This window comes from Parasteatoda tepidariorum, chromosome 10 (genome assembly GCF_982258835.1).
Source record: "Parasteatoda tepidariorum strain Cologne lab strain chromosome 10, Ptep-v5.0, whole genome shotgun sequence".
In the NCBI taxonomy this organism is placed as follows: domain Eukaryota; kingdom Metazoa; phylum Arthropoda; class Arachnida; order Araneae; family Theridiidae; genus Parasteatoda; species Parasteatoda tepidariorum.
In genome coordinates this window covers 85,333,407-85,357,414 of record NC_141764.1, presented here as the reverse complement: position 1 = coordinate 85,357,414, position 24,008 = coordinate 85,333,407, and the positions used below count along the sequence as shown (strand labels likewise).

Genomic DNA, 24,008 nt, shown 5'->3' with positions numbered 1-24,008 from the left:
TTTTTTGGAAGTTAACTAAAAACAATAAAAATTTATTTAACTCTTCTCTAAATCGTTCATTCTCTCCGAATTTTACCAGTAAACCTATAAAGAAATTTATATAAATGTAATTCATTTATTTATGATTAATAATTTAAAGCATTTTGTTTTAAAATTCATACATTGTAATGTATTTTATTAAATTTATTTACCAAATTCTAATTTATTAAGTAAACATTTTTGAAATTTTTAAGCTTGTTGCTTTTTAAATTAATAAAATTAAACAATATAAATTAGTCGCTTAATAAATAAGAATTAAATCGCAACAAGTTTTAAATTAATTAACCATAAGTAACCATTCCTAGAAAACATTATTTTTCAATTTTTTTCGCATCTAAAACTAAAAAAAGAATCAAAATTTGTAGCATCTTTTTTTATAAGTTACATTTTTTATCAAGATTTAAAAAAAAGTGTCTCGCAACAATTCTTACGGTGGTTAAGGTGCTTTCATGTTATGACTCTACTGTTCGGAGACCACTAACATGATGACAACAATGAGGTAATCAACAAGCTCAGACCACTTTTATTTGTGGACCTAGCTAATCTACCAATTTCAAACTGTGCGGGTTTCAACGTGTAATCGGAAATGCAACCAACGGTCTCCAAATAGAGTTCTGCGGAATCCTTGAGTTCCAGGAAAGGATCTCAAGGGTTCCGACAGTTAAAGTTTTACTTTACTAAAAAATTAAAAACTAAATTAAATAAATTAATTAAAAACTATGAACTAAAATTAAAATTAAAAACTAAATTAAATAAATTAATTAAAAACTATGAACTAAAATTAAAATTAAAAACTAAATTAAATAAATTATTTAAAAACTATGAACTAAAATTAAAATTAAAAACTAAATTAAATAAATTAATTAAAAACTATGAACTAAAATTAAAATTAAAAACTAAATTAAATAAATTAATTAAAAACTATGAACTAAAATTAAAATTAAAAACTAAATTAAATAAATTAATTAAAAACTGAAATTAAAAACTAAATTAAATAAATTAATTAAAAACTAAAAAAGAATCAAACTTAGCAGCATCTTTTTTATAAGTTACATTTTTTATCAAGATTTAAAAAAAAAGTGCCTCGCAGCAATTCTTACGGTGGTTAAGGTGCTTTTATGTTATGACTCTACTGTTCGGAGACCACTAGCATGATGACAACAATGAGGTAATCAATAAGCTCAGACCACTTTTATTTGCGGAGATTATCTATTTTATCAATTTCAAGCTGTGTGGGTTTCAAAGTGTAATCGGAAATAGAACCAGCGGTCTCCAAATGGAGTTCTGCGGAATCCTTGAGTTCCAGGAAAGGATCTCAAGGGTTCCGACAGTTAAAATTTTTTTTACTAGTCAAGATTTTTTTTACCTGTAATTAAATTTATATCCAAATAATAGTCTATTATTTATTTAATATTCGCGTTATTTTTAATGAATTTATTTAATTTTAAGAAATAAGAAATAAATTTCAAAACAATGTTTTCCTAATACTAATATTGTGAATGTATTATGAAATGGATATTTACATTTGTGAAAAAATCCATTAGTATTTCGTATCCAATAAAAAGTACCAAATTCAACAATGAAGAAGTATGTTTCTCTGATTATAATTCTCAAAGATTTTTTTCTTCTTTTATTTGAATGGAAAGCGCATCATTGATTATTTTTCAGTTGATGCAATTAATTAAATTAAATTAAGAACTAGACGATAGTTGCCACTCCAAACCTGCGAATTGAGCTTTTTAACACAAAACCCTATTTTAAGACTAATATTGATGAAATGATATGAGGAAAAAATTCAGTCGTCATTCATGCATAAAATATTTTAAAATAATGAATGAATTTAAAATCGAAAAAAAAAAATTCCATGAAATTGATTCATTAAGTCTCGGGGTTCCGCCAAAGGGTTCCACAGTCGGGGGAAAAATTGGAAACCACTGTTCCAGAAGATTAAAAAAAAAGACTATTTTAAATGTTGAGCTTTTAAAACAATTTAAAACTTCTGAAAACAAAATTTTAAAACTTACTTTTCCGTAATTGGTGATGATAATGTTGATGAGGATATATTAAAAATACTGTCAGACATTGTTTGATTTTGTGATGAAGGACACATACTAATGCTCAGAGGTAATACAGGTTGAACATATCCCGAATAAAGAGAGCTTAGTGCAATCCAGGCCATTATTACACAAGTCACTACCACAGCAAAAGATATACACTGAAATTAAATAAATTCGTATAATTTAAATACTAAACTTTCCTGCTGTTATTTCTTAAGTAATATTTTAATGCTCAACGGAACAAAATCGGTCGAATAATTCCTGAGAAATAGAGTTTAAGCAAGTCTTATATGTAAATTATATTTATATATAAAAATGCATATTTATACGTGAAAAATTATATTTAGTGTTTAGTTTTTCAAATTAAAATATAGTCTGCACTAGATAATTAGCATATTTGAGATCACCCCAGCGTGCCATCAAGATTGAGTCTCAGTACGTGAAAATACAATCATTAAATCAAAAGTTATTCAGAGAGTGCTGCTTTTGTGCGTATGTGTTCATTGTACTTCGTATTTTTGCGCATTTTACTGTTTTCTTCATACTAAAGAATATTTTTACCACGTCAATAGAGTTTAATTTTTTAAATGATAAATTTAGATCTAAAAGACGGCCTTAAATTCATTTGCTATAATATACGTACCAGTTTAAACCAATATATTTAGTTTTTACTACAATGTTCCTGAATGCGATTGATTGTTACTCTTGAAATGTATTTACATTTAAATGTGTTTGACGTTATTGAATTTATTTTACATTATTAAATTTATTTTGCATTAATAACTACAGTGGTGGCCAAAAGTGTGGACACTTTTAGAAAGTTTCATGTTTTTCAAATTTGTGTGCTTGTAGAATATATTAATTTTCACTTAAATACAAAAGTTTATATATCAAATTGAAGGTAGTTTAATGTGAAATTTAATAACAAAAACAGAATTAAAATATCTGTATAACAAAAAAAGTTATGCCCATTTTAGTAGAACAAACAAACATAAATCGTTTTGAATAATGACGTGTTTTGTAATAAAAGTGTACTAGCCAATCACAAACACTGTTCTTAGGACCAATTAAATGTCTGTAACTATAGTTTAGGTTATTTGGATGGCAAAAGAGTTATTGTTATGGAAATATTTTGCGGAATGATGCATACTAGTACAATTAAATAGAGTATTGCTGTTCTTTAATTTTAAAGTCCTTTCTTTTAATTAAAGTAATTTTAAACAATGTCATCAACAAGAAGAACTAATTGGACATCTACAAAAAGAAGCCGAATTGTCATATTGAGAGAAAATGGCCTCTCTTATGCTGAAATTGCAAGACAAGTTAGTGGTTCAGTGACTTGTTCTGGTGTACGAAAGTTCTGTTTACGTTATGAAAAAACCAAATCAGTGGAAAATGAAGTCAAATCAGGCCGAAAAAAAATGTACAAGTGCTACTGCCGATAGAAAAATTATACGGCTATGCCTTCAAGATAGAAAAACTTCATCAGATGCCATTAGATGTGAAATGAATGCAGCGGGTATTGGAGTAAGTTCAAGAACAATAAGATGAGGGTTATCAGGATTTGGACTACAAGCTAGAATTCCAACGAAAAAACCATATTTAAATCAAAAGCAAAGCGAAAAACGAGTTAAGTGGGCAAAAGAACACATTAAATGGTCGGAAAATCAATGGAAGCAAGTAATCTGGAGCGATGAGAGTAAAATATCGCTCTTTGGTAGTGATGATAGAAAATACGTGAGACGTAGAGTAGGTGAAGTACTTCATCCTGATTGCATTGAAGCAACTACAAAAAACCCAACAAATGTTATGATTTGGATATGTATGTCTGCAGATGGTGTGGGCCGAATTCAAGTGATTCTTGGCATCCTGAATGCCAAAAAATACATCGAAACTATCCTGAAACCAAAATTGATATCTTCCATCCGGGATCTCTTCCCCAACAACGCACCATTTATTTTTCAGCAGGATTCAGCTCCATGCCGCACAGCAAAAGTATGCAAAGCATGGTTTCAAAATAAAGGCATAGAAATATTACCATGGTCAAGAAACAGTCCTGATCTCAATCCAATTGAAAATTTGTGGCGACGTTTGAAAATTCTTGCACGAATAAAACGTCCATCCAATAAAAGACAACTTATTGAAGCTATAATTGATTCTTGGCACCATGTGATTACGAAAGATGAACTTCAAACAGTCGTTCACTCAATGAAAAGAAGCTGGGAAGCTATTAGTTGCATAACTTTTTTTGTAATACAGATATTGTAATACTGTATTCATTATTAAATTTTACATTGAATTACCTTCAATTTGATATATAAACTTTTGTATTTAAGTGAAAATTAATATATTCTGCAAGTACACAAAGTTCAAAAACATGAAACTTTCAAAAAGTGTCCACACTTTTGGCCACCACTGTATATTTTGCCATATTAAATGTATTCAACATTGTTTACTGTGCGTTTTGTTATTTTTCTGCTAAACAATTTAAATGCGTTGATTGCTGTTGCTGAAAATAGCAAGTTTATTCAGAACACAGAACTGAAAATGCTTATAAATTGAACCAAATGTTTCAAGTAAAATAAAAAAAGTAAAGCAATCATGAATAATGATGAATTACACCAGACAACATGAAACGATGACATTATAACAGTTAAAAACAATATTGCTGTATTTAAAATTTTTGTTATGTTTGGATTTGGCCTAGATTTATCCAGCCTTGAAAATATGAAAAAAGACACGCATTTTTGGCTGTCCCGAGCTTTTAAAGGGAGGTTTCGAGAGGGTATGGTTGCAAGGATCTTCTTATCTTAATGAAACGTCATTAATTTGATAAAATTTAGATATTTTGATTCGCTAAAAGGATATCGCCACTCTGAAGGTGGGAAATTTTTGGGACTATCTTAATGCGTACTTTATCTACGAGTTATTGCCAATTTACTTCAGAAAATAATCTTCTATCTGGCCTTATTTGGTACATCTTGACCTTTTAGGCCGACGTCTACATCTTAAACTTGATAAGAAACATATGTTTTAAGCTTATCAGTTAATACAGAAAGACTATCATGAGAAATTCTATATCACACACACACACACACACACACACACACACACACACACACACACACACACACACACACACACACACACACACACACACACACACACACACACACACACACACACACACACACACACACACACACACACACACACACGCACGCACGCACGCACGCACGCACGCACGCACGCACGCACGCACGCACGCACGCACGCACGCACACACACACACACACACACACACACAAATTAACATGAAAAACATGAATAAAATAAAAATAAAAAACTGAATGGTAGAGAAACAAGAATGGTAAAGGCAAATAGTCGTTGTCAAGACACATCTAATTGCCATAAATAATGCGATATTTCTGAATAAAGAATAATTATCCTAAGATAAAAATTATTCTTTATATGTGTCGATATCGCAAAAACCTAATGTTGTAAAAAATCATGAAATAAAAGAAAAATGTAAAAGGAAATCAAACTTACCGTCGTGAATTAAAACGCGGTTTAGGTTTAAAAGTACAATAATAAAACAGTTAACAAAAATCGCGAAGATGTAAAATCTTGCTTATAGCTTGAATCGAATATAATAAATTTAAAAAAACATTTGATCGAAGAAGAAGAAAAAATGTTTAGGTAAAATATTAGTGCTGCCATCTATGAGAAACAATTAGTAAAAAGGTAATAAAATTGAAATAAAAATAAAAATGTTTAACGGATTGAATAAATTAGCAGTCTTAAAAAAAAAAAGAAAAAAAAAATCATTAATAGGGAAATTAATTTAAAAGTCAGTCTGTCAGGATGGAAAGCCGTTTATAGACTCATCCTTCATTCAAAAAATCTAACATAATTTTACAGAATACACATTATCCATCTTTCATAGGGTGACTTATTTAAAAATCAGAGCCTGCATACAGGAATAGAAAACCGTTTATAGGTTTTATTCTTCATTCATACAACCTTACATAATTTTAAAGTATACACGTATCACCTGCATTCATTTGGGGTGGTTCTTTACGAACCAGAGCCCATTCCACTTATACAAAAATAAAAATAATTAAATAAATAAATAAATAAATAAACTGTTTATTACACTGGACAATTAAAATTAAATTAAATTAATTTTAAGAGGCTACAAATATTAAAAAGTAACTAAAAAATATTTAACTAATCCAGTATAAAAGGTCATACATCCAAACTATTCCGTCCAGTGGCTTTAGGAATAGTTTATCATAGTTAGTTCCTACCTTGAAAAAATCAGAGCTTATTCTTAAAACAGAAAAATTAAATAAAAATTAAAAATTAATGTACCAAGTTTTTTAAGATTTTTTTAAAATAGAAATTAAGAAATGAACTAGGAAAATGGCTATTAATTAAATCGTTTTTATATATATCAGTATCTAATAAAAACTCGTTATAGTTAGAATTATATATATATATATATATATATATATATATATATATATATATATATATATATATATATATATATATATATATATATATATATATATATATATATATATATATATATATATATATATATATATATATATATATATATATATATATATATATATATATATATATATATATATATATATATATATATATATGTGTGTGTGTGTGTGTGTGTGTGTAAAATGATGCAGTCGGACCGAGCAGGGGAACAGACACAGGATTTTAATGAAATCAGATGTATTTTATTTAGATCATGCTCTTATGGAGGACAAGCGAAAAGTGATGTTAAATGTTAAAAGTTCAAAATGAAGATAAAACAAAGGAAAATTACAGACATATGAAAAAAAGGGGTGGGGGGGAGTGAAAAATAATAATAAAAAATAACAAACAGCTAGGGAAAAAAATGATAAAAATTTCTATAAAAATCCATAAAATGAAAGATATAATCTTTTCATCTGCCCACACAATTATATCCGCGAAAAAGAGTACTTTCTGATATTGTATCAGTATAGCCGAAGCAAACTATATTAATACAATAGTGTGAGGAGCACTCAAAAAATTTTTTTAAAAAAAATACAACAAATAATACAATAAGTAAAAATATAACACGAAAAAACAGAAAATAAAATAAGATAAAACGAAAAAGAAAAAACAGAATAAAACATAAACTTTAAAGCGAGTAGCGAATTCAAATGTACTTACATGAACAGGAAATTTTTCAAGAATGATTTAAAAAAAAGATTTTCGTAACAAGATTGCCAGATAGCAAAATATGAAAACAAAAACGCAAATTGAGAGCAACTAGAGGAGTTTTGTTTTAAAGTGCCGTTCTTAGTGCATTGCTTGCTGAAGTGCTTTTGATTTGTTAATTGCCAAAGATGGGCCGGATATGGATGTGCGCAAGGTAATATTATACTGGATAATTTAAAGAAGTTGACCATAAATAATTTTAGAAAATAAAAATTTATTTAAGAAAAAAATAGAAAATCGAAGCATGAATTGCCTGTTTTGCACTTAATTTTAGCCACGGATTTGCCCGAAATGGATTTGCACGTGGAAAAATTATATAAATTAACAAAGAAAATTTTTTTGTCAGATAATTTCAGCCATGCATTTGCCAGAAATGGATTTGCACATGGAAAAATTATATAAATTATATAAATTAACTTGGTAACTTGATAACTATATAATAAAACTTGGTAACTAACAAATCAAAAGCACTTCAGCAAGCAATGCAGTAAGAACGGTACTTTAAAACAAGACTCCTCTAGTTATGCTCAATTTGCCCTTTTGTTTTCATATTTTGCAATCTGGCCATCTTGTTACGAAAACTTTTTTTAAAAATCATTCTTGAAAAATTTCCCGTTCATATAAGTACATTTGAATTCGCTACTCGCTTTATAGTTTATGTTTATTCTGTTTTTTCTTTTTATCTTATTTTATTTTCTGTTTTTACGTGTTATATTTTTACTTATTGTGTTCTATTTTATTTGTTGTACTTTTTGTAAAAATTTTTTTTGAGTGCTCCTCACACTATTGTATTAATATATTTTGCTTTGGCTACATTGATACAATATCAGAAAGCACTCTTTTTTGCGGATATAATCGTGTGGGCTGATGAAAAGATTATATCTTTTATTTTTCGGTTTTTTTATAAAATTTTTTATCCTTTTCTTCCCCCCCCCCCAGCTGTTTGCTATTTTTTATTATTATTTTTCTCCCCCCCTTTTTTTTCTTCTCCATTTTTTTTTCTATGTCTGTAATTTTCCTTTGTTTTATCTTCATTTTGAACTTATCTAATGTTTACTTGCAGCTTATGCGCAATAAATGAAATTTATTGTTTTTCTTAATTTTCTTCGTCTTTTTTGAAATATATAATATTAAAATATAAACTAAAAAATAATAAACTTTCCCTTAAATACCATATTTCGTGAATCTTAGAGAATAGAACTTACTTTATCACCAGCTTTTCTTGTCAGCATTCCAAACAGAAAAGTTGCACAAATAATACCTTGAGGTAATGCAATAAATACTTGAGTCAAATGGTGAATACTGTCTGTGTGTTGAAAAACAAAGCTAAGACCTATGCAAACACCACCATAGATAGCAGCTATTAAAATAAAGTACTTAAATAAATTCTCAAAATTAAAACTACTGTATATAAATGAAATAAACTAAAAGCATCTAAATTTTTTAAGTAGTATGTCCATTGATTCAGTCAAAGAGATAGTGAAATAAAATAATATTTTCTTGCCTAGTTCTCCGAACGAGCTTTATTTATGCTTTTTGCAAAAACTCCAGCAGAGACGGTATTTTTTTCCTTATTTTTGCTTTAAATTATACTATATTATTTAGGGTATATATCAGGGTTGGCAAGTTTTTGACACATGACGGTTTTTACCGGTTTTTACCGTCATGTCAAAAACTGTCAAAAACCCATAGTTTTGGTAAAACTGTATTTTTATTTGAGTTTAACTGTTTATAATTTAAAATTAATTCATTTTTGGGCAATAAAATTAGAAAAAAAGTTGTTAAAAAATATTGAAGAACAGATTCTTGCATTTTTCCAACATGAATATATCAAAACATACTATTAAGTAAAATATTAGGATACTAAAAAAAATTTCAACATTTCCAAACATCATTTTGTTTGGCATATTTCATTACTGAAGAATGTCAAGATTGATTAATTAAAATTTTGCTATGAGAAACACATGTACACATAAAAAGAAAGCCTCATAAAATAAACTTTCCTTATCAATTTTGCTTTCAATATTTTACACAGAAATGATACATGAAAAAGCCTGGGAAATCCTTTTAGAGTTTCAATATTTCTGTATGAATGTATATCCTTCTATAAGAATACATGCATATAGTTGCAAAATCAATAGCAATCATTTGCAACATTCATTTATAAAGGCAATTATGTGAAAATAATATATTGTCCGCTATATGCCATAAATTAATAAAAACAGTAGGTTTTTGACAGTTTTTACCGGTAAAAACACGGTTTTTACCACTGTCATGTCAAAAACCAGTTTTTGACGGCAAAAACCCAACCCTGGTATATATAAAATAAAACCAAAACTTGGAAAGAATTTAAACTTCAAGGAGCAGTCACATTAAAAAATTATTGATGCCAATTAAGTATAAACTATTAATATTTTTATTTGTAAAGTTCTTTGCGATAAACTATTTATTAACTTAATTGATTAATTTTTCCCAAAATAGGGAATAATGTGTGTATGCTTGAAGACTCACTACCATGACAGCGGCTTCCTAAACCAGAATACCATGCAATGCTGACTCTTAGTCAAAATGCCTCGAGTCGCGCACAATTTCTGAGCTCCCAAAACTACGTCAGAAAGCAAAGACAGACGGCGAACGAGCACAAAGACCAAGATTAAAGCAACAAGGTGACTATGTAATTCAATCGCAGTTGACATCAGCATATGAACAATTACATCGCGTTTCAAGAGTAAGGCTTTCAGGCTGGAAGATAATCGTAACGACTCAGTATTTGTTTAAATCAGGGTTGGGTTTTTGCCGTCAAAAACTGGTTTTTGACATGACAGTGGTAAAAACCGTGTTTTTACCGGTAAAAACTGTCAAAAACCTACTGTTTTTATTAATTTATGGCATATAGCGGACAATATATTATTTTCACATAATTGCCTTCATAAATGAATGTTGTATCTATTGATTTTGCAACTATATGCATGTATTCTTATAGAAGGATATACATTCATACAGAAATATTGAAACTCTAAAAGGATTTCCCAGGCTTTTTCATGTATCATTTCTGTGTAAAATATTGAAAGCAAAATTGATAAGAAAAGTTTATTTTATGAGGCTTTCTTTTTATGTGTACATGTGTTTCTCATAGCAAAATTTTAATTAATCAATCTTGACATTCTTCAGTAATGTAATATGCCAAACAAAATGATGTTTGGAAATGTTGAAATTTTTTTTAGTATCCTAATATTTTACTTCAAATAGTATGTTTTGATATATTCATGTTGGAAAAATGCAAGAATCTGTTCTTCAATATTTTTTAACAACTTTTTTTCTAATTTTATTGCCCAAAAATGAATTAATTTTAAATTATAAACGGTGAAACTCAAATAAAAATACAGTTTTACCAAAACTATGGGTTTTTGACAGTTTTTGACAAAGGGGTTTTTGACATGACGGTAAAAACCATGGTAAAAACCGGTAAAAACCGCCATGTGTCAAAAACTTGCCAACCCTGGTTTAAATACATTGAATCAGTATCAGCATAATTTTAAATAGATTTAGCTAAAACTTCACACGATTAATTTTTACTCGTATAAAACTAGTGAGGTCGTAGAAAACTTACACACAATTTTCGCCACTAAAATGATTCTAAATTCAGAAATATTGCCCTTTCTGAAGATTGGTATTAAATAATCTATGACTGTAACGGTTGAGGCAGAGTTTAGACACGAGGAAATAGTGCTCATGGAAGCACTGAAGATACCAGCTATGCATAGACCTGTCAGTCCTGGATAAGAGCTAAATCTTGTAACAATGTAAGCCGGGACGACCTAAAAAGAATTTAAAAATTGTTTGCGTTGATGTAGCAAATGTAAGAAATAAATGCTTAATAGTTTGCTAAAAAAAATATCTCTTAGTATTAAAAAATTATAAGGCCTTTACAAAATAAGAAAACTTCGAAGCTTGAAATTACGAAGGTGTGGAGAATTAAGAAGTGTATTAAGAAAAGAAAATAAGATTTTATAAATGATTTATTAGTTTTTAAGCTTGTTGGAAAGATACTACGCGGGAATGGTCACAGCCTGCAGAAATATAACTATAAGAGTTAAAATTTTGGTTACATTTGCTTATAAACTTCATAGAGTTTCTCTTTTTTTAAATTCTAATTAATTCAAAAGTTACTGCTATTTTAAGTCTGTTTTTTTTACTTTTAAATTTTTCTATAAATGAGAAAAATGCGATGAAATAAAAGAAAATGAGATTCGACTAACAGCTCGAGAATTAGTAACTGGTAAACTTGTAGTAAAAGAGCCATCTACTGCCCACAGAAATGCAACTGCAGAATTTAAATTTAATGAGCAGATAAGAGCAAAAACAGTGAAGGACCTTTGGGTATTTTTGGGAATTTTAAATCATTACCATCATTTTTTGCCAAAATAGCTCAAAACCAAGCTCTTCTGCATGATTTTTTTAACAAGAAACTTGCAAAAAATACACTGGTTATCATAAATTAAGGAAAAATCACAAAAATAGCGATAACTCTTTCAAAAGTAAGCCAAACCGTGCAAAATTTGCATATGTTGTCCACTAAGAGTAGCTGAGTAAAATTGCAATATGCAAATTAGTGGCGCTGCACTCGGCTTACGTCATCTGCCTGGAGCATAAAAGTCCAAGTTTGAGAGAAAGCACACAAATTTTACTGTGATTGCGACATTGAAAATCTGAGATAGCCAATTCGTAATAATGACCTCTAGGCATCATTTGCCTGAAGAACTACGATGGAGAGCCATCGGGAGACTAGAGGCAGGGCAGAGTCAATCAGAAGTGGCCAGATGGCTAAATGTGAGTCCATCTGTGGTTCATAGACTTTGGAGGCAATTTCAAACCACAGATTCGGCATCTAGGAGGTTCAGTCAAGGACGGCCAACTGTTACGACCAGTGCCGATGACCGATATTTGACATTAAGTGCACGCAGGAATAGAACCGCTACTCCGACACATCTTAGATCCTCTCTTGCTGCAGCCACCGGAAGGTTGGTGTCAACGTCAACTGTGCGCAGAAGGCTCCACGAAGGTGGTCTGTATGCGAGACGACCAGCCATTTGCGTGCCGCTCACATCACGCCATAGGAGAGACCGTTTGCAGTGGGCCCGACAACATGTCCACTGGACGTCAGATCAATGGAGGCCTGTTCTCTTTACGGATGAGTCCAGGTTTAGTCTAGAAAGTGACAGTAGACGTTATTTGATATGGAGAGAACCTGGGACCCGTTATCATCCATCAAACATCCGTGAAAGAGATGCATACGGAAGAGGCAGTGTCTGTGTTTGGGGAGGCATATCCTTAGGAGGGCGCACATACCTCCATGTCTTTCCAAGGGGAACCGTGAATGCTCAGGTTTATCGAGACAACATCCTTGATGCTTATGTGCGCCCATATGCCGGGGCAATTGGTGATTGCTTCCTGTTACAGGACGATAATGCAAGACCACACAGAGCTCGCATTGTTGATGATTATCTTCAACAGGAAACAATTACTCGCATGGAGTGGCCAGCTCGATCCCCGGACTTGAATCCTATCGAGCACGTTTGGGATGCTCTAGGGAGGCGTGTATCTGCCATCAATCCGCCCCCTCAGACCCTTGCCACGCTTGCAACTGCTTTACAAGAGCAATGGCTCTCACTTCCTATTGAACTGATAGACCGCATAATTGAAAGCATCACACATCGTTGTTTGTGCTGTATTGCTTCTAGAGGCAATCATATTCCATATTAAAGGTACTTTTTCTATTGCAAACCGATACTTCCAATTTGTTTATTTTATACATGTGCTAATTTCTATACTACTATTAATGTCTGATAATTTCTTTTTATGTTGTTTAATACCTTACTATGTGTTGTATATTGTGGGTAAGTTTCATAAAATTCCATGTGTAATTTCTTGAGTTATCGCGATTTTTGTGAATTTTCCTTAATTTATGATAACCAGTGTAGTACTAAACCAATATCTTGGACTGAGGTTGGGCGAAATACTTTTCTTAGCTGCAAACAAGATCTCGCCAATGTGAAGAGGTTAAAATATTCAAATTCAACATCTGAATGGCCTATGCATGTAGGTGCGTCAGACGCAGCCGTTGGAGGAATTTTATAACAACGCTTTAATGATTCGTGACAACCAATAATCAACCTTCTCGAAAAAGCTTACGCTGGCACAAACCAATTATAGTACGTATAATCTAGAATTACTTGCAGCCTTCTCGTCTATCAAATATTTTAAACATACGTTATAAGGAAGAAAACCGACTACAAACCTCTGACGTTTGCCATACTATAACGACCTGAAAAGTGCTCCTCACGATAGCAGCGACGCCTAGACCATAAAGGACAATTCACTACTGATATGCGACTTATCTGGCCTGCTTACAAGCCCGCGGCTGATGCTTTATCTCGTATAGATGACATTACTGCACCCAGCAAATTAGATTACGAAGCTCTGGCAAGAGCTCATGATGAAAGATGCTGAGCATGCTTTCTACTTCCAGTACTATAAATTTAAAACGTGTTCCACTTTCAAATTCTACAGTGATGCTGTATTGCGAGCTTTCTACAAACCAAGTGAGATCTTACTGGAGAATACTGTTTTTGAAATAATCCATGAATTATCTCATCCAGGATTGCGAGCAACATAAAAATTTTTTACTTTCCTAATATAAATGCTGATTCCGCCTCTTGGTCATAAGCATGCATATCGTGCCAACGCCAAAAAGTTAGTCTTTCCACTTCACATTCAAGAGTATTCCCACCTTTTTCAGACCATTTTTCTCATATACATATTGACATATTGTGACCCTTGCCACTAAATCGAGGTTATAACATCTGTTTAACAATTACAGATAGATTTACGAGATCGCTGGAGGTAGTTCCTTTGACAAATATGACAACTGAAACCGTAGATGATTTTTTTCTTGTATTCAGGCTGGATTGCATAATTTGGAGTTCCACAATGTGTTACTAGTGATGATCAGGGAAGACAATTCGAATTTGACCTCTTCTGCTGGTTAAGAAAGTTAATTGGTATGACCCGAATTCATACTTCAGCATATAATACCGCCACAAATGGCGCTATGGAACTGATACACTTAAAGCTGTAATTATGAGCTATCAAACTTAAAAAAGTTTTTCCTTCCATTTTGTTGGAATTCCGAGCTACTATAAAAGTAGGTTTTGATGTTACTCTGGCAGAGATGGTTTATGGTTCAACTATCTGACTTTCTGAAGAATTTTTTACAGCTGGTCCATTTTCTATTGATCCAACCTTTTTTGTCAGCAAATTGAAAAGTTTTATTCACCAATTACGAACAGTACCTGGAAGACGACATTCAACAGATCGAGCCATTTTATATTTCCAAAGATTTAGAAGCATGCGCTGACTTAATCTTACGCCATAATGCTGTTCGACGACCTCTACAGCATTCATACGATGACCCGTATCAAATACTCAGCAAAGAAGCAGATGAACTAAAACTTTCAAACTGAATATAAAAAGAAAATTGCAAAGTATTTCGATTGACCCTTTAAAGCCAGCTTATATGCTAACATTTAATCCCGACGAGACTTCTGCACAATCACTGAAGGCACCGTTTTCCGAAGTGCCACCGCAGCATTCATCGCCAATCAACACGTGAAGTGAGCGACGAGTCAGATTTCCTCTTCGATATCGTTGAAACTAGGGAGGGAGTACCGTGGAGCTTCTTGCAGACCTCTTGGAAAACATTTTTTCCTGCGAATCTGAGAGAAAGCAAGCATAACGTAATTCTGATTTGCCGATGTCTGTTGGACTTTTCAGTGATTATAGTCATTGGCCAAGATGTGATTATAAAAAGCGGTTATATATAAAGGCAAGTGTCAAAATTGTGGAGATTCGCGCAGTTTTCGTATTTATTTACGGAACCGATTAGCGAGCCGGCTATCAGCATCCACTGTCACGGTGAGCACCCGGCCTGTTTTGCAAGTTGCTGTGCAAGACCTGAACGAAAGCCTGGAGGTAATCCAGCGCAGCCACGGAAAACCTCCGATTCAGCTATCAGAATTCTGCTAATCTTAAAGGAGATGCAGCAGCTACTGAATGATAAAAAACTATTCAACTTGTTTCGATCCCTACTCACAGGGAACCATCGACGCAGAGATCATCCTTCCACCACTCCTTTTAAGATTTCCACATAATCGATTTTACAACTGTCTTTGAACAACCGACCCAATTTTTTTGGGTTTATGACTACTACTGTTCAATTCAGTAGTCTTGTAATTTTAAACCCAATCCAGAAGAGCCAATGCTTTTGAGGAGAGATTTTTGATGGAACTAATCCGCATTTGCGTTACATGGTGAGACAAACCACGAAAGCCAGACACATCCCACGGTTAGTCTGACGGCAAAAAACTCAAGTCCATTATCCGTCTACCACTGAGAATATTTTACGACAGCACTGTGGTCGGTGCTAGCCGGATGCGGAACTCGTATCGACTATCTATTGCAGGAATTCGAACTCAGTTCACCTCATTTGTAGTCTAACGCTCTTTCTCTTGAGACATCATGGCCTTTGGCAATGGATAGTAATTGAAATTAAAAAAAAAGCTAGGAACTAAAATGGAAACTTAATAGAGAAAAAGCACTTATTTTGTACGGAATACCGTAAAAAGTGTCTATACTATTGTTGATGCCAATAATGCATAATTTTAGTAGTGGGTATTACTGGAATCAGGGTAATTCATGCCAAGTATTCTCTTATATAAGTATAGAGAATTTTTTAAATAAATTTGGTGGCTATTACTGATGCAATCAATACTGTATATTCTCTTGATAGATATTAAAGAAATTGGTTTTCCAGCCCCGGGAGATATAAATGCAAGTGAAACTAACTTGATTAAGGCAAATTTTAAATACCGGGAGTTGCTTAGAGTAAAAGCATTATGCCGGATGATACCGGAAGCAGTTGACACCGAAACAAATGGACGAAGTACCTATTTTGCTCAATCTAATAAGATAAAGCCGTTAAGAAAAGCAACAATTAATAATAAATAAAAAAAAACATTGAATTATTTTAAACTTTAATATTTGTGTCGGTATTTATCTTGCAGTTTTGTTTAAAACTTACTAGTTACTTACTATTGAATTATACATTCTTTTTTCACCCCGTACGAAGAACGGGCATTCAGCTAGTTATTTAATGTAAGAATATATTTTAAGAAGACAGTTTAAGAGATATATTATACAGGGTGTCTCAGTTAAGCGTTTCAGAACTTCTAAGAGGGGTGGAGGGCATCCTGACGACTCGAAATCATATAGCAATGTGGGGTCGGAAATGCTTTCCTGAAGCGGTGACGTACACAGAAGCACCATAAAGAAATGAGACCCTCAGTGAAAAATCGCTATAATAATACATTGAAAAAATTATATGGCCTCCTCGGTCACCCGACCTATCATGTCGTGATTTCTGGAGTCACATGAAACACTGGTTTATGACACCCCTGTTGATAATGCTGGATGCAAGAATCGCAGTAGCTGCCTGCGAGATATGCCTGGAGTATTGCAGAATGTTCGAATGTCCATGCGCCGGAGATGTGAGGTGTACATTGTAGCCGGTGGCAGAAACTTCGAACACTTACTTTGGCCCATGTACCATATAATTTTTTCAATGTATTATTATAGCGATTTTTCACTTACGGTCTCTTTTCTTTATGGTGCTTCTGTGTACGTCACCGCTTCAGGAAAGCATTTCCGACCCCACATTGCTATATGATTTCGAGTCGTCAGGATGCCCTTCACCCCTCTTAGAAGTTCTGAAACGCTTAACTGAGACACCCTGTATATACGTATTTTTAAATGTTGCTTCCTTTTTATTTGTAATTTTCATACTATACTATATTGCTTTGTATTTTTTACATAAAAACATAACGTTCATTCGATTAATTTATTTCCTACATTTGTCACTTACTTGATCATATTTTCTTAATCCTGTTCTCTCTTTGTTTAAGATTGGGTCACAGTTATAGTAAACACCATATAGCACCACTCCAATGTAACAGCATGCAGAGTACATGAAAAACACTGGTAAACTACTCATTCGAAGCGTTCTATAAATATTTTATGATATATTTGAAATATTTGAACAAAAGATCTGCATTTTATTTTAAAGTTTAAATCTATATAAATGAGAAAAAAGTATACATTTTTTAAAATAATCCTACTTATTATTTAAAAGAAAGAACATCGAAATAAAATTGCTTTGATTCCTTGATTCAGTGTTAGGTACTGAGCCAATTTTCATGTTTGTATATCTATACGAGGTGTGATAAAAAAGTATCCGACTTTTGTTCATAAAATAAACGTTTATTATGATATAATTATTTAATACAAATCCCCTTCAAAGTAGTCCCCTTGGGCTGCCACACACTTCTCCCAACGCTTCTGCCACTGTTGAAAGCATCGCTGGAAGTCCTCCTTCGGTATGGCTCTCAGATGGTCTGTCGAATTCTGCATAATGTCTTCTCTGGTCTGAAATCTGGTCCCTTTTAGTGGCATTTTCAGCTTTGGGAAAAGCCAAAAATCGCAGGGAGCAATGTCAGGAGAGTAGGGAGGTTGACGAACCACTGGTGTGCTGTGTTTTGTCAAGAAGTTCTGAATTAAATGGGAAGAATGTGCGGGAGCGTTATCATGATGGAGCTTCCAACTGCCTGTTGCCCTCAGATCTGGGCGCTTGCGCCTCACTGCGTCACGAAGGCGACGCAGAACCTCTTGGTAGTACTCCTTGGTGATTGTAGTACCGTGTGGTGCGTACTCGTGATGTACTAAGCCACTGGAGTCAAAAAAGGCAGTTAGCATGACCTTGACATTGCTGCGAACTTGCCTTGCTTTTTTGGGCCTCGGGGATGAAGGATGCTTCCACTGTGTTGACTGGCGCTTGGTTTCTGGGTCATATCCATAAACCCATGACTCGTCACCTGTAATCACTGTGTTCATAAAGTCGGGATCACCGTTCACAGTTCCAGCATGTCTTGTGCGATCTCCAGACGAAGGTTTTTTTGCTCAAATGTTAGCAGCTTTGGTACAAACTTTGCTGAGACTCTCCTGAGGCCCAAGTCGTCAGTCAAAATTGATTGAATGGAACCAAAACTAATACTCACCTCGTCTACAAGCTCTCTGATCGTGATTCGGTGGTTCTGCATCACCAGGTTCCTCACTTGATCAATGATGGCATCATTTTTCGATGTTGAGGGCCTCCCTGAGCGTGGTTCACTTTCAACTGATAAGCGGCCATCTTTGAAGCGGTTGTACCACTCCTTTATCTGTGTGGTGCCCATTTCTTCATTTCCAAACACTTGTTTAATCTTGCGAATTGTTTCCACTTGCGAATCACCAAGATTAAAACAAAATTTTATGCAATAACGCTGTTCGACTTTTTCTGACATTTTAAAAAAAATAAAATCCGACGAGATCACTTGCACTTGTTCAATCATGAATGGCCTGACGCCGACTGACTTGTATTGGAGCTGTAGAAAAAAATGAGCATGCGCACTAGGCATGCTCACAACGACACATCGAGCCCCGCCCCCATAGTTGCGTTTGCTTGACCAATAAAAATTAAGGTCGGATACTTTTTGATCATACCTCGTATATATTAAAATCTCTTGTCACAGTTTTAGTGTTGAAACTCCTCCTAAACGGCTTGATCGATTTTGATGAAATTTTATATGTATATTCAGTAGCTCTGAGAATAGGTTTATAACTAATTTTTTTTTCATTTTTTTGTACAGATATGACGTATATTTTAGATATATCTTTATGTAATCGTATTCGGGTCCAAACTAGACATAGAAACAAATCAAAAATAATATTCACGCACGTTGCAACAAGTAATATTAAACTCTAATACTTATGCTCGCCCTTAAAAGAAGATCATCAAATATATTTGCAAGTATGTGAATAAAGACAGTGATATGGCAGTATTTCGAGATGAAAATACCAAGGTGACTGCTCTTCCAGTGAATAACAACGATGAAATAACGCTGTACCAAATCGGTCGGTGCATCAGCTCCAATGAAGATGTTTGGCGTATCTTTGGTGTCCCAATTCATGAACGGGATCCAACCGCTATTCATTTAGCCGTCTATCTTGAAAACGGTCAGAGCGTATATTTAACGAACAAGAGAGCGATTGACCGTCTGTCGGTCTGTAATCAAAATATATCGCCCCAGAAGCCTGGCCCAGGCCAGAAGCCCAGGCACGAAACTCGGCACATAATTGTGTTTTGGCATAATAAAGAAGTATTTTTTTTCTTTTACAAAAATTTGGGTTAGTTTTTTAGTTTATGTTCAAAAAACTATTCGCGATCGCAGCGCTCGAGTACGCCGTCTAGCGGGAGCCTGTAAATATCAGACATTAATTTATCACGTTTTCATTTAGTTCCATCGAAATCATTGACAGAATCAGACGCCATTTTTAGCAGCAAATAAGAAACAAAATTTCCCTAAGGAAAAGGCCGAAGAACTTGAAAAAAATCTCCAGAATATTAGTAAATCTTTCAGGAACAGAACACGCCAAACATTTGAAGAAAAATTCCTCAATAATTTTTAATTTCTATTATCAACAAACTTGCAACTGATGACTTCCGATTTCAGATACTGTTACAGATGTGTGTATTAAGGTAAAATGCATTTCTTCTGTCTTCAATTCATTACGAATTAAAGTGAAATCAACATTGCTTTCGTCATTCCAGTGAATAAATATGAATTCAGAACATACAGAATTGTAATAGTTATATCATATTCTTCTTCGTTATAGAGTAGTATATATTTCTGTATCCATATAATTCGGAAAACAACAATAAAAAATTATCCAAGTTACTTGAAATAGTGCCATTTGTGCTGATTCTTAATTAATTTTAATCGTTTTCTTGGTAAGTATTTTTTAGTTTTGAAAGAATAAGTTCAACTAGAATTTAGCTATTCTGTTTTTAGCTACATATTCAAATTCATATCAATTATAAAATTTTGCTGTGTAGTATGTTATCTAAAAGTAATGAAGGGATAAACTATGTATCTATTATTTGAGAATAAAGTTTTCAAACAAGGAACTTATCATTTCGGAATTCTCCGGGAATTATAAATCAGGTAAGTGCAATGATTTTTACAATAAAAAATTTGCTTGTAAATATTTTTTTTTCATTGGATGATGATTCTTTACAGAATGGTATTTTACGTCTGATTAAGAACTATAAGAATAATAAAAAAAGAAACAATATGAAAGTTTTTATTTCAATGTAAAGAATTCTTAAAATCGTTTTTTAATCCTAAGAATTCTTTATTTTCCGTTTTTTAGTTTGTAATTTTTTGATAAAAATTGTTCTCAAAATACTTTTTTTGAAAAATTAAATGGTATAACATTATGTGTTTATGTATACTTCTTGTATATTCCAATGTTTGAAGTAATATGATTCAGAAAAGTATGGAATAAAAATTCGGTACTTACGTATTAACGCCACCGCCGCTACAGATTTGGCGGTTTTTAAGTGCCGCTAATCTACACTTAAAATTTTTGCGACAATTCATAAAATAAAACACTTTATTTAAAATCAAAGTAGTCAATCGGATTTCGGTGGAAAATGAGCCGATATAGAGTTTAGCATAGATTCAAAACAATCATATCGCCATATGAAATCTGATAAATAAGATTCCAAATGAAATAACATTTCCAAAACGTACGTTTTCCAAGATAAAGTTTTATGTTGTGGGAATTGGTACATTTTCGTTTTTGCGGTAAAATATTTCCCTCCTGAAAAAATAAAATTGCATCTTGTTTTGTTTTTGGCAAATCCCAAAGACGAATTTTTGTAGCTCTAAAAATGGCGACAAAAAAGAATTGTTTTTTTGTTTTTGTTTCGTCAGCATTCTTTATTTTACGTTTCTTAGTTTCTAAATAATGATTTTTATTGAAACTTGAAATTTTTTGATAAAAATTGCTGTCAAAAAACTTTGTTTACAAAATTAAATTTCATAAAATTATGAGGCTTATGTATACTTTTTGTTCACTTTAATTTTTGAAGTAATATGATTCTTAAAACTATAGAATGTGAAGTTTAAATGGGCCTTTCATGTTATATCATTAAATTTAGTAAAACTATTTCTCGGGCATTAGGTTTTAACTCTTATAAGAATATACATATTTTTTTCTGTTAATGTACAAATATTTTTCCGATGTGTTTGGATATAAAAAGAGAATACCATTTTGTTTTCGTTTGCATAAGAAAGAATATCAAGCATTTTTCTTTTTTAAATTTAATTAGCTACAATAAAGAAGGAACGTTGCAATGCTACGTGCTACATTAACGACGTCTCTAGAGTAACTGAATGACTGTTCATATAGAAATCGCAGGTATTAGTCTCATACAACAACGCCCCCTATAGGTCGTTGCGATCGCGAATTGAAAAATGCATATACTTTTCTCCACTCTTATAAATGTATGCTAATGCGAACCTTACAATTGAAGTATTAATTTTCGACAACTTAAACCAATAATATACGAAGGAATTAATACTTTAATTCTAAGGTTCGCATTAGTTAACATTTATCAAAGTGGAGAAAAGTTTAACTTTTGTATTAAAAATGTGGCAACATATTCGATACGCAAATAGAACGCTTCGCTTTGATATATTTGTCGCCGTTCATCTGGATATGAAGACAAAATTGCAGGACACGAACACTTAAATTGTCCACTAATCTTCCGATTTCCTGCTATGTTTTAAAAAACTTTCTTTGTGAAAACCTTTAGCGTGGCGGACAGCTGGCCGCCTCAGGCGGCTAGTTATAAATAAAATGCCAGAAAACAATTGATATATGTGTAGAATTCATGTGTAGCATTTTTCCAGATTAGGATGGAATTTTTATTAAAAATGTCTCGATTTCTTTATTCACGTAAGATGTTTATGATTCCATCTAGTCTTGTCTTGATACTGCTATCTAGTAGATATTCTTAAAATATGAAAAGAACATATTTGTAAACAATCAATCAATTAATAATTTTTGCTAATCTGGGGTGATGCTATGTGTTTTTGGTTAGTAATATTTACAGTAATTTGGCAAAAAAAATACTCAATGCAGTTAATATGATTTTGATGCAGAAAGATCAAGATCAGGATAAGCTACTTTTTTCAAGACAGGATAGAATTTTTGTAGAAAAGCATTAAGATTATCATATTGACTCTAACATGCTCATAGCTGACATCTAGTGAATATTCTTAAGAATATTATTAGTGAATAATCTTACCAACTGGTGGCCCGCGAAGCCCTTTTTTGTGGCCCGCGAACTATAATATATTAGTTGTCATTATTTTGAGGTCAATTTTCGTCAAAAATCTGTATGGGTTTAAAATACTTTTTTTTCTTTAAAAAAAGTCTAATTTCTTCCTTTCCGGGAAATTTAACATACCAATGGTGCAAAAATGCTTATTTTTCAAGTTTTGCATCCAAGAAAATATTTATTCAAATACAAAAATATTCGTGTATGTTACTTTTTTTTTCTTTTTTCTCTTCTTTTTTGTATTTTGAGAACATAATTTAGCAGGCGTGTATCAGAAATTTTCTCGAAGAAATTCTCCGCTTTAACTTCTTGAAACAACTCATATTGGACGAAATTATTTACAATTGTAAATTTGGTAGCCAGAATTTTTTAAAATGCAATTAAATATTTTAAAAATCTACCGCTTATTTTAATTTGCAATTCATTACCTTTGTTTTGTACATTTTGATAAAAATTGGACAGTAATATTTAATGTTCCTTCAAACATAAAAAAGTCCTACATAAAATTTTGATAAAGTTCCATCCCGCCATTTGACTGATATTTTCAATTGCGGCTCCCAGTTTCATGTAAGTTGGAAACCCCTGTTCTAAAATATATAAAAAGTACATATTTATAAACAATCAGCAGTTAATTTCTGAAATTTAGAAGTGTAGGATGGCGTGTTCTTTGGCTAATAAAAACGAGAAAAAAGAACGCGATACAGTAAATGTGATTTTTATGCGGGGTCCGAAAGATCTAAATCTTTAGGACAATTTCGAAGTTATTTAAGAATTATTTCTTAAACCTAAAAAACATATTAATCAACTCATATTATCAATGTTTTTAGGTTGTTACATACATACGATTTTGCTCGTTTTATATTACTGAGACTCAGTAATCTTTGTACTTCAACTTGATTTGTTCCAAAGAAGGCCATTCCCGCCATAATTCCATGAGTTGCACAAGCCCAGAATCCATACCGTTGGGTTATATCTGGCACGAGTCTGTAATATACCAAGAATAAAACAATGTCGTTCGTAATGAGAATCAATAACTTTGAAAACATTCTTACTCGAAAAAGTTTAGTCTTTTGCCAGTCGAAACCTTTCGAAAGAGATCGGAAATACCACCTGCATCAGAGATGCCTGCTATGTATATAGCTAATAAACAAGTTATCATTAAAATAGCTTGAAAAACATCTGTCCACAAAACAGCGTCAAGTCCTCCCTGAATAATGAAATCAATAAATTCATATTATATAATATGTAAGAAACCGACCGTAAAATAGGTCTAGTGTTATAAGGCTTAAAAATTAACG

The 24,008-nt window shown here is 32.4% G+C and overlaps 2 protein-coding genes across 2 annotated transcripts in view; one reads left to right on the top strand and one right to left on the bottom strand.

Annotated features, from left to right (window-relative positions):
* Positions 1-24,008, top strand: part of LOC107447615 (sodium-coupled monocarboxylate transporter 1) — a 170,977-nt gene that overhangs the window by 35,096 nt on the left and 111,873 nt on the right. The window lies entirely within an intron of this gene.
* LOC122271803 (putative sodium-dependent multivitamin transporter) overlaps positions 1-24,008 on the bottom strand; it is a 37,291-nt gene that overhangs the window by 3,147 nt on the left and 10,136 nt on the right. The window contains exons 4-9 of the mRNA XM_071184231.2: positions 23,763-23,917; positions 23,554-23,694; positions 17,350-17,488; positions 10,981-11,188; positions 8,576-8,730; positions 2,064-2,254 (exon numbers count right to left, since the gene is read on the bottom strand). Of these exons, the coding sequence (XP_071040332.2) occupies positions 2,064-2,254; positions 8,576-8,730; positions 10,981-11,188; positions 17,350-17,488; positions 23,554-23,694; positions 23,763-23,917 (989 nt within the window). The remainder of the gene's footprint in view (positions 1-2,063; positions 2,255-8,575; positions 8,731-10,980; positions 11,189-17,349; positions 17,489-23,553; positions 23,695-23,762; positions 23,918-24,008) is intronic.